This window comes from Trachurus trachurus (assembly GCF_905171665.1).
Source record: "Trachurus trachurus genome assembly, chromosome: 2".
In the NCBI taxonomy this organism is placed as follows: domain Eukaryota; kingdom Metazoa; phylum Chordata; class Actinopteri; order Carangiformes; family Carangidae; genus Trachurus; species Trachurus trachurus.
Genome location: NC_139914.1, coordinates 9687164 through 9702153, shown reverse-complemented (window position 1 = coordinate 9702153; position 14990 = coordinate 9687164). Strand labels below are relative to the sequence as shown.

Below are 14990 nucleotides of genomic sequence, written 5' to 3'. Positions count from 1 at the left end.
CATGCACAAAAAATGAAGTGTCTTCAATGAGGCAGACGGGTAAAAAAAAAAAAAAAAGAGTGTGAAATTCAGGGTGATTCATTGATTAAGTTTGAGAAACATGGTGTTTGTGGGGGGAAAAAAGCAAATTTAGGTGGAGGATAGAAGATGCCTGCATGTCATTTGTGGAGCAACATGTGATTTGTTTTATGAAATCCAATTGTCTCTTCTCTTTTTTCCCCCAAAACCTGAACCCATCTAACCCCAGCCTCACAGTTTATATGATATTAAATCCTCTCCCCCCCTCTTTTTTCCTCCATGCAGTCAATCAGAGAGGTGACGGGCTACGTGCTGGTGGCTCTGAATCAGTTCGACTACCTGCCGCTGGAGAACCTGCGGATCATCCGGGGAACCAAACTGTACGAGGGCCGCTACGCCCTGTCCATCTTCCTCAACTACAGGCGGGACGGATACTACGGCCTGAGACAGCTGGGCCTGCGCAACCTCACAGGTAGGAGCCACACCAACCTTTTAATCAAAATACCGCACTGTGTGTGTCGTCTTCCTGGAGGAAAGAACAGTGATTTGGCGAATGGGGGATTGGTTTTTCAGCACCCTGTAGAACACATTTCTTGCACCACAATTGCTCGTCTTTGACTTTGTTTGTACACCCACATGTACAGATTTAATATGGCTTTTTTAATTAAGTCCCAAAATTGGAACTCAACTTTTGAAGCTACGTATCTGCTGCTGCTGCTCCGGCAAATGTGCTGCTGTATAGAAGGATCAAATGTCTGTGAAAAGGCCTATTTACCCCGTTAATTACATTTTTGTTTACACTCTCAAATACAGGCTTCTTTCTTTCTTTGGAGTCAGGTTTTTAGACGTGTGTTTCTTCTTTTCCTCACGTGAGAGGGCACAAGCTAAAGCGGACTGCGTTTGCAAAAGGGTAGCTCCTGTCTGTACAGTATTAAGACCCCCGAGCCATGACCTCGGCATTGTTCATCTTTGCCATTTTTGTATTACCCCGTCAGTGGAGTGACCTTCCAACTCGCGTCAGAATAACTGAAGCAAATCAGCTGCTGTTGCAGGGTTTATTCACTCCTCAACTACCCACTTCATTGTCCTCCCGCTGCTCCAAACCGCCGACTTCCTCATTATCTGTCTAAATCATACATGGAATCCACCCAGATTGAGCGGCGCTGGCAGTCAGCCCGCTAAAGGTTCACTTCTCCCATCTCATCTGGAGTCAGGTGTTGCCTTTTCCTTCTGTCTCGACGGCAGCATTAGCATCGCTCCGGGAGAGAAGCGCAAGCCGTCATAAGAGAAGCACTGGCTGAGGGACAACTGTCACATACGATCTGAAGAGAAGCGGTCTGAGGGTCACTCTGTTTCTTTTACAGTTTTTTTCCCCCCGCAGTTTCTGATGCCTTACCAAAGAAGAGTGACAGAGAAGGTGGTAAACAGAGAGAAGCTGCACATATGGGATGAAGGTCAGAAATGAAAGCAGGGTGTTAGAGGAAAAGATGGAGATGTCCAAGGCTGTATGGCACCGTATATGTCAGCACTTGAGGGCAAGTGCATAATGCTTAACCATCTGATGTACAGTCTACAGCATTAACCTTGTGGAGTTATGAAAGCACACACAGAGAAAGAATTTCTCTTCAGCTTCACTGAAATTTAAAAAGCCAGCACCACGGCGGAGAAAATGGGACGTCTCTGTGGCATTTTGGATGAAATCTTGTCGGATTTCTTTGTGGCAGGAGGAACAGAAAAGTGAACGTTCTTCTTCCTCCAGCACGGATGGAGCAGAATCTTTTCAAGCATCTCGCCATCATGTCCAACACGTATGTCCTTCGCAGTGCAGCCAAAGAACAGAAAGCACATGCGCCCAGAAGCTGCCAGTCCTTCTGACAAAGTCTTGACAGCGAGGTATCATTAATTTGTTAGAATCTAATGATTTAACAATTGAACAATGAGGGAAAAAAACAGCTACATGTATCACCTTGAAGGTTAGTTTGCCGCTGAGGAGACTGCCAAAGCATGAAGCAAGAAAACTGGGCTCAGTCCCACCACAGACCGACCATGTGGCACGTGGCCTGAATTGCCAAGAAACCAAGACGGCTCTGCTTGTATCCCCCCTTTTGTTGTATTTTGCCCGAGGCTTCTTCTCTGGCATCGATCTGCCCGCTTTGCACCGCTCTCCTGTGGGCAAGGCAATTTGTCTTGCATCCATCCCACTGCTGGCGAAGCCGCGTCACGTTCTTCTTACAGTGGAACCAAATGAATTGCGGTGTAAAACACAAGTCGCGTGTCTGTGCAGCCCTGGAACACCCCTCCTTCTGGATCCTTTGTTAGCGCAGTCCATGCTACGACGAGGGAAGAAAAGTGTCGCGCCACAGCAATTCATCCTGGGCTCTTGTGCCATTGAATGTTTTTTTTGATTGATGGTTGGGAGGGGAGGGGGGGGTCAAACAGTGGTCCATATTACAGTAAAGCACATGGCAGATTTAGTGTAATAAGCAGCGTTTTTATAGAGTCTCAATGTGGCGATAAAGGAGTTTTAAGAGCATGCTGACACACTAAGATGGCGAAGCAGGAGGGTGCTCTCCATTTTGACCCCCGCATATGAAGAGTGAGAGGCTTTAGTCGCATTTTATCCCCAAATGGCTCATAATGGGTAATGTTTTTTTATTTCTTATCATTCCACACAAGGTACATGTGCAGTGCAGAGTTATTCCTGCGTTGTACCTCATTAGTTTGCAGGAAAGAGGCCACGGAGCGATGTTTCCATGCTGTTTTCAAGTGACCAACAAACTCTCGTTTTATGTTAAAGATCTGGATGTTTACTATGGAACAGCAACTGTAGTTTCTTCAAATACTCCTTTCAGGGTGCGGAGGAAGATATACTGTACTTTGCATTATTTATGTCCACAGCGCATCATCAAACAACTCCGACTTTATCTTATTTTCGGAAAAAACTTTTGCAGACTGCGCTGATCCTCCGAGGCGAGGGAGTTTACCCCGGGTTCACCGTGCGCCTGTCTATCTGGCTCGGCAACTGCACACGTCTTTTTATTTCAGCGCACGCTCCGGATGGCGCCTCACATCGCTAGCCTTTGGTCCATATCATCCCATCCCTGCGCACCACAATGCTGCAATTAACCAGATCCAGCCATGCATATGGATCAGTTCTGTTCCTCCTAATTCCCTTCACTCTTTTGCCTGGGACAAAAAAAAGAAAGGAAAATACAGTATTCTCTCTTTTAAGCTCACAATTAGGGCAGCAGATTAATATCCCGTCTTGAGTTTGAAGCTAGCAGGCACATGTGCTTAGATCCATCTGTGGTGATATGGCCTTATTTTTCAGCCTATCACCACCTCTGTCGTATCTAGAGGGGATATATATCCATATATGTGCTGGAGCGATGAAAATATTCAGCATTTCATACTGCACACAATACATTAAACAACAGCTTTACCGCTGCTTTATCCCTCTGTGGATTCAGTACGCAGCTGGAGTCCACAGAGAGCGTGGAATTCAATTTGGCTGCAGTCAGTATGCATACAGCTGTGCGGTCTTAATAGTAGCGGGGATATATAGTAATCTGTGTTGAAGAAACTCCTCTGATACCGACTTGTTCGGCCTTCCCCGGCGATGCCGCTGCAGCTTCTTGTAAGCCTGAATAACCCATAACACACATGCACCACGCATGTATTGACAGGCGCACGAAAGGCGTGCATACATCCAGCATGGCTCGCTGCACTTCACAGTGCTAATTACCCCATGCTGCGCAGCACTGGTGATAATAACCAGTGTCAGACTCTCAGAGCTGAGGAGGTGGCGTGTGCGAGATGCTTTTCACATCCACTTTGCCTCTCTTTCTTTACCCAACTTTAGCTTTGTTTTCCAGCTTTTCCTTTTTTTTTGTTGCATTTTTTTTTTCCAGCTCTGTGAAATTGCCCATTTGGGTGCGAGCCAAATGGCCCAGCGTGCCCCAAAGAGAGCTCCGACTCCAACTTCCCATCTGGCAGCAATGCCCCTCATGCCCGTGTGCAGAAAGCAAATTACCAGTCTCTGCCATCCCTTTTCTTTCTTCTATAACCTGTCTGCCTTTTCACCTGTTTTGCTTTCCCCTAAGGCTCACAGGGACTGTAGCGACACCGCCGCAACGGTTTCACAACCTGGCAACCACCCAAACACCCTCTAATTTAAAGCTAATAATTCACCGCTACCGTCTCGCTAATTGCAGAGTTTTGGGGAGAATTTGAATGCATTTAGGCTAAATTATTGCTGGGATGAATTGATTAATATACTTCATTATAATTAACCCCATGTGCATCCTCATTTTTACAGCATGGTACTGATTTAGCGGTTTATGAACAATTTCTCATTTGCAGTCGCTCTGTGCAGCAAAAAACAAATCTTCATATTGAAATAGATCTACAGTACAAAGTGATGATACACTTCGGTTTTATTTAGGTACTGAGCTATCAGAAGTAAATATTTACTCTTATGAGAATCGAAGATGTAAAAAAGTCTCTTTGCTGTTTTATATTCTTCAGCTCCTGAAAAATTTCAAACTTTTTCTTCAGCGTTAGTTTCTGAAGTGTCATAAAGGCTGAATTTGATCTATACAGTAAATCCCTTCAGTGGAGAGTATAAAGATCCAGCACATCAAAGATATTATATCCTCTGCTTATTTCAAAAAAAGGAAAAGAAGAAGGGGGGGTATACACACCTGAAAGAGACTCCGGCAGAGCTGCAACTCACATTAAGACAGTTGTCTTTTTATGCATCCATGCTTGTCTCCTTTTTTTCTTTTCAATATCTTCATCATCTCAGGAAAACACAGAGATGCACTTGTGCAGAGTGATGGCAGGAGAGATTGCCAGGCCATGTTTATGTACAGGATTGAGCAATATTACTGATTTACATCTTGTGAAAAAGAAAAGAGGGGGGGAAAGTAACCGGGGTAATTGTGTTTGGAATTTGTATAGAGAGAGAGAAAAAAAAGCTACTTCCAAGGCCTCTTTACTTAACATAAAGCTTGTGGTGTGATCTCCAAAATGTGGTGTAATTACAGAAAGATCAAATAGAGCAAAAGCGGCTAATGCTAATACCCACTCTGACTCTGGACTGTTATGTGGAAGAGGGAGAGTAGAGGAATGGGGCCCATTAATAATGAATCCAGTGTCATCATTAAGGCGCCAAATGATTAAAACATATCTCCCAGCTTCAAACGCTGCTTTGCTACCCCAGAAAATGCTGCAGTCGTGGATCTGCAAAGCAAGAGAGCCCTTCAGTTCAGTCTGCTTGTGAAATAAAGTTTTGCTTTTTTTCTTTCATCTTCATATACACACCCCCCCTCGTTTTTTTTGGAGTGTTGAAACACCAAAGCACCAGCTTTCCTTTTTGAAAACAAAAAAATACAGCCAATGTTATGTAATGTAATGCAACAGGCGGCCCTTAGATAGGAACTTTAATGCCAAGCGCCAGGTTGGAAATCAGCTCTGAGTCATCTCCGTTGTGTTCAAATACAGAACCACAATAACACTGCCGGTGGTTGCTCAGTGTCTCTTGTAGACAAGAGATAACACAGCAAAGCATCTCATTTAATAAAAAAGAAAAGGTGACATTCATTGACATGCAAGCGCACAATAGGACCCCACGTCTGACTCCGCAGTTTATTTCCCCATCTCTTTATTTTCCTCTCCTCCATGCTCCTGCACCCACAAGTCATTGTAATGCCATGCCTGTGCTCTGTTTTATCAGCGCCACGCCGCCACCGGTGTGTTTCTGTTCAAACCCTTTGAGGAGGAGACCCGAGGGGCTCCGGGTTTGCCCCCATTAGGGTCTACAGCAGGTCTGGGAGGAGGGCAGAATCATCTTTAATGGAATGGTAATAGTCCCCCGGGGCGGTGCGTCTGCTCGCCTTCGCACCGCTCTTTGATTTTCGGGTTCACCGCCGCCGGCTGACACCATGTCTTGTGGGTCAGAATTGGCTGACCCCAGCTACCTACACACCTGACAGCACCCCCAGTGAGAAATAATTACCCCTCACTCTCACTCACTTCATACGGTATAACACCAGCCTCCTCTTGAACTCCATCCTCCCCGTCCTGCGTTAAACGCTCTCTCCTAACAAAGATGTCCGCCGCCAATATCTCCGAGTTGTTTTTCGATTTAATAATGTTGACAAGTTACACTGATGTGCCGGGATAAGTTCAGTCAGCCAGCTGAGAGTGACTCATCACTCCTGCAAGGACACGAGCTCAGCACAGCAGAGACTGGGAGGGGACGCTGATATAGAGATAACCCCCCCAGTGGAGCCACATTCAGACTGGAATTACTTCTCAAAAGTGAGCTGCTGTGAATGTAACAACACAGAGGCAGGTTAATGAGTTCAGTCCTGTCTGGAGCATGTTCTATGTGTCTGTACTTTTCCATCCACCTACCAGTATAATGATTATGACCACAATAACCTGCTGTTTTAATGCAAACGAGCTGGTCCACCTGTGATTTCAGTTCCATCTTGAGCTCTGTTGTAATTTAACCTGCATGCAAAAAAAAAAAAAAAGAAAGAAAAATGTTTTTGCCTGTTTGAAACTAAACATAGTAACAGCAACAACCCAGAGCCTGCAGGTGGATGGCTGGTGGAGGCGGGGTGAGGTGAATTCTTAGGTGAACCGTGGTTTCTGCCGAGCTTTTACACGAGCATCAAAAGCACACAAGTGCACTGAGAGAGCAGAGCATCGACAGCCAGAGCACAACAAATGGATGTATGGATATCTGTGGCCGCAAAGTGACACGGCAACACCCACACTGTCTCCCTGATTTCATCATGTCAGGCCCCCAACCAAATGGAAGGGTTAGGGTTGGTGTCAGGAGGTCAGGAAGTGGAAGTTGAAGCAAAGGAAGAAGAAGTAAGAAATCTTACATAAGCAGAAAAAGTCAAAGGCGGTTACAGTAAGAATGATGCATTTAAGGGCCGTGGAAATATCTGGAGTCTGTAAATGAATAGTTTCTAAAAAAAAAAAAAAAGTAACTGGAAATATTGACGCTAATTAAATGAACAAGATTGTTTCACTGTTAAAGCCAGAGTCAGACACCGCTTCAACTTTGTAATCCTTTTGTAAAAACAACAGTAGCCCTCCTGCCTAATCTAACTCAAACTCCCCACTCGAGAGGGGAAGCGGTGGGTGGCGAGGCTGCATGAGTCAGCATTTCCTCCCGCCAGTCCTTGGAAATCCCACCCAATCAAAGCAAACAGCCGTGACTTCATCAAACTTGCTCATTAGAGCTGAATTTTTTATTTATTTTTTTATTTTTTTATTTCTGGAGATTAGAATTACTTGTGACCAGACTGTTGAGTTTAAACTGATCTGAGCTACACGCTGCGAGCGTCGGTTTGCCTTCAAAGAGAGCAAGTGAAATGAACTGGCTTTAATAATCCAGGGTCAAAACAACCACACACCTCTGTGCAGGTTTCTGAAAACCGTCCACCCACATGGGATCATACAACCTTTTCATGAGATAACCTGAAAAAGTGCATCGTCATTGACGTGCAGCTTTTCATTCGACAGTAATTATATTCAAAGAGGCTTGTTTGTGTTGCCACCGGGCACATGCCACCCTCCTGACATTGCAACATATTTTTGCGCTTTGGGGTCCTGGGTAAAATAAATGGTGCAGTGCATTGCAGTGTGTTCATGTGTGTGTGTGTATGTGTGCGTTCTCTCCCAGGCGTCTGTAACCTGCTTGACTTTGACGAGTTTTAATAGCATTTTTGCGTCCGTTTTATTATTTATTTTTCCCCCCCCAAGTGCCCCTGCGCCTCAGTCCAAGCCCCTCTTGAGATTGTTGACTTCACTCCAAACTTGCAAATCCATCAGTTAGAGCATGCGTTGGCCAATCATCACCGATGAGTACGTCCGCGCAAAGACGTCGCACAAGGTGGAGGCGGAGCCGAGGACAGTCTGGCTGACACAACCGCACACTAAATATACTGTAGAACCAGATGGAGGCAATTTACTGGTCATAGTTGATTTGCTGGTGTGTGCGTCCGTGTCGGTGTGTCCCAAATTACCCAAGTGGAGGGATGAGTGCTGCAGCTCTGTGCCAGAAAATGACAAATTGCCCATTTAGCCCATTGTAAGTGTCAATTTTAATGCAGAGGGGTTAGCTCCACTCCCGACACTTCTTAAGCATTTTTTGCTCCATGGAAATATGTAATGAGTCCGATTTGAATTACAAAACGCGCGTCAGACAAGCAGCGTGTTTGTGCGTGTACACTTGTGCACTGCAGGTGTTCAAGTACACACATTAAAGCCCTACAGGAACCCTTTTCTTTCCCCGAGTCAAGAGTGGACATTTAATAATAACCCACATTTTGAGTTATAGGAGCTAAGCTGCTCAGCAGTTTTACCATCATGGTGGCTCCCCTATGCTCCGTCCATAGTGCCCTCTAAATTTCAGTTTGATGTTTGTAGCCTGGGCAATTGGACCAGAACACTATTTCCTGCACAATAACAGAGCAGAGAGTCGACGGACTGTCGGGGGAAGTCCACTGTGAAACAACCTATCACTGCCGCTGTGGAGAAACAACACGGGACTGCAATTCTGAGGCTGTTTGTACTTCCACACTGCACCTGGCAATTTATTTGATGAGCGAGTTGCTTGACCCGCGGGTCACAGAGACATTAAACGCTCAGTTTTAAAACTTCAAAAACACACAACTGGTAAGAGAAAGAAAACTGTGATTTAAATTGATTTTCAAAGCCGCACAAAATCCTAACTCACCAGAAACCCATGCATCCTTCAACACAGCGTCTCTGAGGCGTAGAGTGGTAATAGATTTCTCACCAGTACACCACACACACGCTCGTACACACAGTGTGATGACCACTGCTGTTCGTTCCCCTGATTAACATTCAGCGGCGCTCTCATCTCTTTGGCTGGCTCTTTTGTTTGCCTGTGCTGATTGGAGGGCCTCTGGTTAATTTAGATGCAGGGAAGCGGTGACAGAAGAGGCCTTATTAGGGCCGTGAGCCCATCCTGCCTTAAGTGCAGAGTCTCCAGTTCCATTTTCATTTGCCTCCATTATTGAATTTGCTGCTTCCTCATTCGCCCTGATTGCATTTTGTGTCACCTCTAAAAAAGACCGAAAAAGCCGGCCTCCATCAGAAGCACCGCAACTCTTCCGGGAGATTTACATTATGACAATAAAATAACGAGACAGGCAAAAGTTTAAAGATTGACGCTGGAATATATTTTCCTTTTTTCCTTTTTTTTCTTTTTTAATTTCGAAGCCTTCTTTTTTTATTATGTCTGAGCCAAATGTCTGAAAGTTTTCCTCATTGTGAGTGCTGTGTCACCGCTCCGCCTGTGGGTGTGTTCTGGAGAGAGAGTGGGGGAACTTTTGTGAAAAAGGAGGGACCGTCCCTGTCCATGTGTGTTTATAAGACGGACAGGTGGAGCAGGAGTGGGTGGCGGAGGAGAGGAAGACTGATAGCAGGGATTCATTTAGCGTCCACTGAAGAAAAAAGAAAGAAAGAGCCTTCATCTTCGCCTCCACCTTTTAGCTGCTCCTCTCGGTGCCTACACAGTTTCCATAATCTCCTAACATGGAGCATTTTTCATAAGGATTCATGGCAAAACAATATCATTCGAGACTGCAAAATTTAATCAGGGGCTTTAAAACACAATTATGGTTATCGGGGAGGACGCGGCGGCAGCATACCGGATCGTGGGAGAGGAGGGAGGTGGAGGGGAGGGTAGGGTGGCTGGGGAGGGGGGGAGTAGTGGAGGGGACCTCCCCCGCACTGTCTGCGCCCTAGCACTCCTCTCCCATTTGTCACCGAGCACAATATCTCTTTGGCTGGCAGAGCTAATAATGGAGAAGTGGGGAAACGGGACTCTGGAGACCCACCTCCGCCTTTCCGTGAAGATCAGATAAGTTCTCCTCAAGTCAGAGCCCCCCCACACCCCACCCCCACCCCCCGAGTCAGTGTGGATTTGCTCGTAAGAATTGTATCATTTATAAAACACGGCGCAGGCCTTTGACAGCTTTTTAGGTGTGTGAATAATGCAGCTCTTTATAAAATGTGCAACTACAGGAGCAAAATGTTTCCCCTACCGGAAAGACACACTCACCCACTTTGCACTCTGAAAAGTTCATTTCATTTCGGTCACTCGTACCGCCACACCACCTTCTGCTGATGCTTTACTTTTTTTTGTTGTGTGTGTGTGTATGGCTGGAGGCAAACTAGTGGCTTTTTTCTGTCTCTATTATCTTGGCGATCTGCAGCCATTTATCTACCGGCGGCTTGTTTGCAGTTTGGAGACTTAACAGTTATTCATGGGATTTGAGGAGTCGTTTTCACTTAAGCAGCTACTTTCTCAACAGCTTCTGTTTCTTTTTTCTTTTCCCTCTTTTCCTCTTTAGAGTAAACATGCTCGGAGGCACTGTACAGTGGAGTGCTTCACAATTACACACAGGCTTTCCTCAGGGACCCACTGCTTGTTTTCCAGTTAAGTCATGTGTTTACCTCAAATTGTGGGGTTTCTTTGTCTGACTGTAAATTGGCCGCGGACCGAATTGGACAGACGAGCACAGTTTCATTTTAATTGTAGGGGAGTTCGATTTTGGCGTGCGCACACACATCCGTACACACTCGGACCCTGACACGCCCACATGCATCCCAATTAACCCTCCGATCCGTGCACACACACCCATATGTGTGTGTCATCTCTTTGTTCTCCTCCTGCTGCAGTGTAGTTCAGAAGAGACAGTATATTGTGGACATCGCAGTCATAAAGATGAAAGAGGCTTTTCTTTACACCAGTGTGGGGACCCGAAAGCTTTATTGTTCCCCTGGTTCTACTGATCTCAGTGCAGCGTTCTCTCGTTGCCTCATATTATACATGTGTGAAGTTCAAAGTGGTATGTGGAAACCTTGAAATGAAAGCCGTTTGGTGTGGAGGAAGACAACTTGTGCAGCTGCCTTTGTTTTCTGAACCTCTTTTCTGTCTGTTAGTTTAGTGTTAGTGTTGCCGTGTCCACCGATTCCCTCTGACTCATTCTGTATGGAGGAACAGTAATTTCTATAAGTAATTGTCCTTATTATCTGAGAGAAATTGAAAATGTAGCCCAGGACAGCAAAAAGGAACACAAACACAATCTCTCTCCGTCTTCAGCTGTTTCTTTAACTTTTCTTCTGTGGCTCTAACGCGAGTCATTATTTCCCAGAGTCGCAGATTTGTTGCCATTTCAGTAATGTTCATCGGTGTTCCCTGAAGAGGTTGCACTCTAAGAAAATGAAGGCAATTTGTTTCGTTCCCCCACTCCGGCACCTTCTGTCATGCCAGCTGTCTGCGCTGTGTCACAGGCCACGCTCGGCACCGGGAACCGATGCATGTAAATGAATGCAAAGAGTTTACAGGTCTCTCTGATACCATAGATCCTCCAATAAAAAAGCCAGACTTCAAATAATGCTCTGGCCTTCTGGGTAATCAGTAACGTAGTGTGGAAAAATTACATTTGTGGGGAAGGAAATGACAAAGATAACATAATAAAAAAGAAATTCACAAGTCTCACTCAGTTATTAATTACAATTGGGTCAAATCCTTTCACATGAGAAGCATAAAACAGATTAACCTCGCCTACCCAGAAGGCTTTGCAAGGTGCCACAGCGTCTTTGATAATAACAGCCTTAGTAAGGATACAGATGTTTAGCGTAGCAGCTAATTACTGATCTACACATAGATATATGTGATTTCTTTCCTTTAGTGTTCACTCCATATGTCAGATTAATGTATTTGATGATCAAACACTTGCTGTACAGTTATTGTATGGGAGACCTTTAATGTGCCGTATTTCCATATGATTTCATTGGAGCCATGTGGCTTTTAATGTGAAACATGAGCTGGAAGTGATGAGATGTATACATAGCAAAACGCACTGCATTTGGATGTTGCTGAGGCTGTTGATATATATATACAGTACAGTATATATGGTGTCCTGTCCAGCGTTGGATTGTGTGTATATATATATATATATATATAAAGGTGCATTTCACTTATTTCTGTGGAAAAAAACTGAGGATTCTTCCCTTGGGCTCGTCGCATTTCTCTCCAAAGCACTGAGTGATTAATTGGCATTTAAGAGGTAAAGCCTCGGCTTAACTCTACAGCTCTGCCTACAAATGTGAGGCTTTGTCGACGTGATGCAACCGCGCTCCAAGATGCTTTTTGCTGTTGGGACAGGAGGTGTTTATCAGAGGGATTTTGCGTGTCTGCGTGCAGCATTTCACACGTTTCACATGTTTAGAGATACGTGACTAAACGTGCAATTTGTGCGTCATCTTTCCTTTTTTTTTCTCACGTGCCCCCCCCCCCCCCCCCCCTTGCCCGTCCGTTAACGCGTCTCCAGAAAAGAAAAGTGCACCCGGCTGTGGAGAGAAAGAGTGATCATCTCGATTCCTCTGTTCCCCGTGCTCAGCAAGTCGGAGGCCCTTCACCAGAGTGAGAAAGTGCATTTCAATGCGGGAGGGGGACGGGGGCGGAGGACGACAAAGGGATGGAGGGATGAGCCTAATAAAAAAGAGCATAGTGGATCACCCAAATGCACTCCACTCGAGCTGTGTGATATGTGATGCCCCGCCGCCCTGGAGACGAGACAATAACGGCAAACTCATGGACTCATCACCGGAGGACGGATCACTATTACGGCCTTATTCATCAGCATAATTAGCGAGAGAAAGAGATGTGGGACAAGTGGCTAGCAGCACTGATGAAAGCTCATCAGCCGGCTCCCTATAGAGCTATGGCCACTGATTGGTGCTGGGGCCATCATCGCCTAGAAACTACTTCAAAATAGAGGCTCTTCGCTCTACTGAACGACAGTAAAATGAACTTAATTGGCGTGCAAAGGCAACTAGGCACCGGGATCATTTTTACTTCCTTAACAATCTGTGCACCGATTGGCCTGTTCTCTTCTTGGAGTGACTTTGCAGCTCAGTACAAATAAACAATGGCAGGAAATGAAGTTACACCTCTGTTTTCATGCAGCGGTCACAGGGATGTTATCAGCACTCTGTTGCCATGCTGTTTATTGTCTGGATGAGAGTGGCAGCTAAGTGATGGAATAAGTGTTGCATATCAATGAAAAAGCAGGGAACTTCCTTATCAGGTTTCCTCAAGTGCTCACTCATTAATTTCAGACCAGCGTTTTGCCCTTTCATTAGTTAATTCATCAACTAAATGTCGCATTATACAAAGCTTGTGTCTGTCGTGTTCTTTCATTTGTGTCCTGCGCAGTTGTGATTAGTAAATAATCAGAATTTCCCAGTGTAGATAAATATATTTATGTAACAATAATAAAGGTACAAGATTGCAATCACCAATTAATTTCAAAGTTTAAGATAAATCCAACAGCTTTGCCCATTGTGTTAATTAGAAACGGATGACAGATCTGCATGTTGTTGTACTTTTTTATGTTTTGTGAGGCTGGCTTCACTTCAGAGTTAAACCAGTTGTGGTCAAGTTTTTTAAGCTTTTCTCTGTCTCTGTCAAATCAGTAAGTGGAAAACAAAAGTTTTTCTATTGTATAGTTGAGCTGATTTGCTTTTGTCCAGACGTAACACCCACAGGAGTTGAAATGTGAGTCACAGTTTGTTATTGGAAGCTGCAAGTTTGTTAATTTTAGTTTAATTTTCGTTGTCTCTATTCAACTATGAGAAAGACAGTGAATGCATTTCGTAAGAAGAGGAGCAGTTAAATAAAGCCATTATTCATTCATCAGTTTATTCAGTTTTACATGATCACATTCTCCTCCAGTGAACCGCACAGTTCTGCATCAAACCCAACGTCTGATCCAACAAGACACTTCAACGTTCACTTGGTGTGATGTAGTTTTTTATTCCCTTCTCCATCATTTTGTTTTACTGCCAAGAGAGATGGAGTGAAACGCTCCCCCACAAACAGTTTTGATCCGACATGACCTGAGCATATGGCGGCTGAGCCCTCGGCACCGTGCACTCACAAAAAACAGCATCACTGGGAACTATGTCACCCAGCAACATACAGGCGATCAGACGGAGGGATGAGAGCTTTTGTGTGTGTGTGTGTGTGTGTGTGTGTGTGTGTGTGTGTGTGTGTGTGTGTGTGTGTGTTATCGAGCCATTTTAAAGGCGGCAAAGTCCATCAAAGTGTCTTTAAACCCAGCGCCCATCTACAGTGAATTGCATGATATGATCAGTGGTAACTTAACTGAATCCCACAATTGCTCCTCTCCAGCTGAAATCATTTCTCTGGTCAACTAGAATTTAATTAACATCAAAAGCTGCCATTACAGCATCACTTAATCACGATGTTCCAGACGCGGCAGACGTTATCTTCACCTTTTAAAATGGTTGGAATCTAAAACCAAAAGACTTTCCTAAAGTGAATTAAATTCCAGTTTAAAGAAGGATTGCGTACACTGTTGTTTTTCACACCAGCTACCCTGTCCTTTCTTCTTACTGAAAAATAATGATGGAGTGATTGAGGGGATGGATATCATAGAAATCAATACAAGCTGTTGATCCTCTCAGCATCCAGAAAAACACATGCTGCCTCTAGGTGATGATTAAAAGTAGCAAAAACTCTGCATTAAATCAAGAAAGAGAGAAAAAGGTTTTATTTCTTGTAGAAAGCGTGATGTCAAAACGACAGGTTTGTTTTATGTATTAAATAGAGGAAGGTTGCAGTCTCCTCATCACTCAGCTTTTCGAACTCCAAGGTTTCAGACTTATTCATGTACAATTTGAAAACTGCAGAATGGAAATCACCTTGATAACTGGTCGCAAACAAATTAGCTTTCATCGGAGAGACACAATCTAAAACAAATGAATCTTGCCTTGCAGTTACTTGTGACTTCATGAATGACATTTATTCAGTTTAACTTGACCTACACGTTTTCCCTGCTCCTGTATTGTCTCACTGGCTCATGATCTTTTACTGCTGCAAC

General features: G+C 44.6%; 1 protein-coding gene across 1 annotated transcript in view; it reads left to right on the top strand.

The window, feature by feature from the left end:
• LOC310998106 (receptor tyrosine-protein kinase erbB-4-like) overlaps window positions 1-14990 on the top strand; it is a 206413-nt gene that overhangs the window by 126502 nt on the left and 64921 nt on the right. Inside the window, exon 3 of the mRNA XM_083988010.1 lies at window positions 304-490. Coding sequence (XP_083844136.1) covers window positions 304-490 — 187 coding nt within the window. The remainder of the gene's footprint in view (window positions 1-303; window positions 491-14990) is intronic.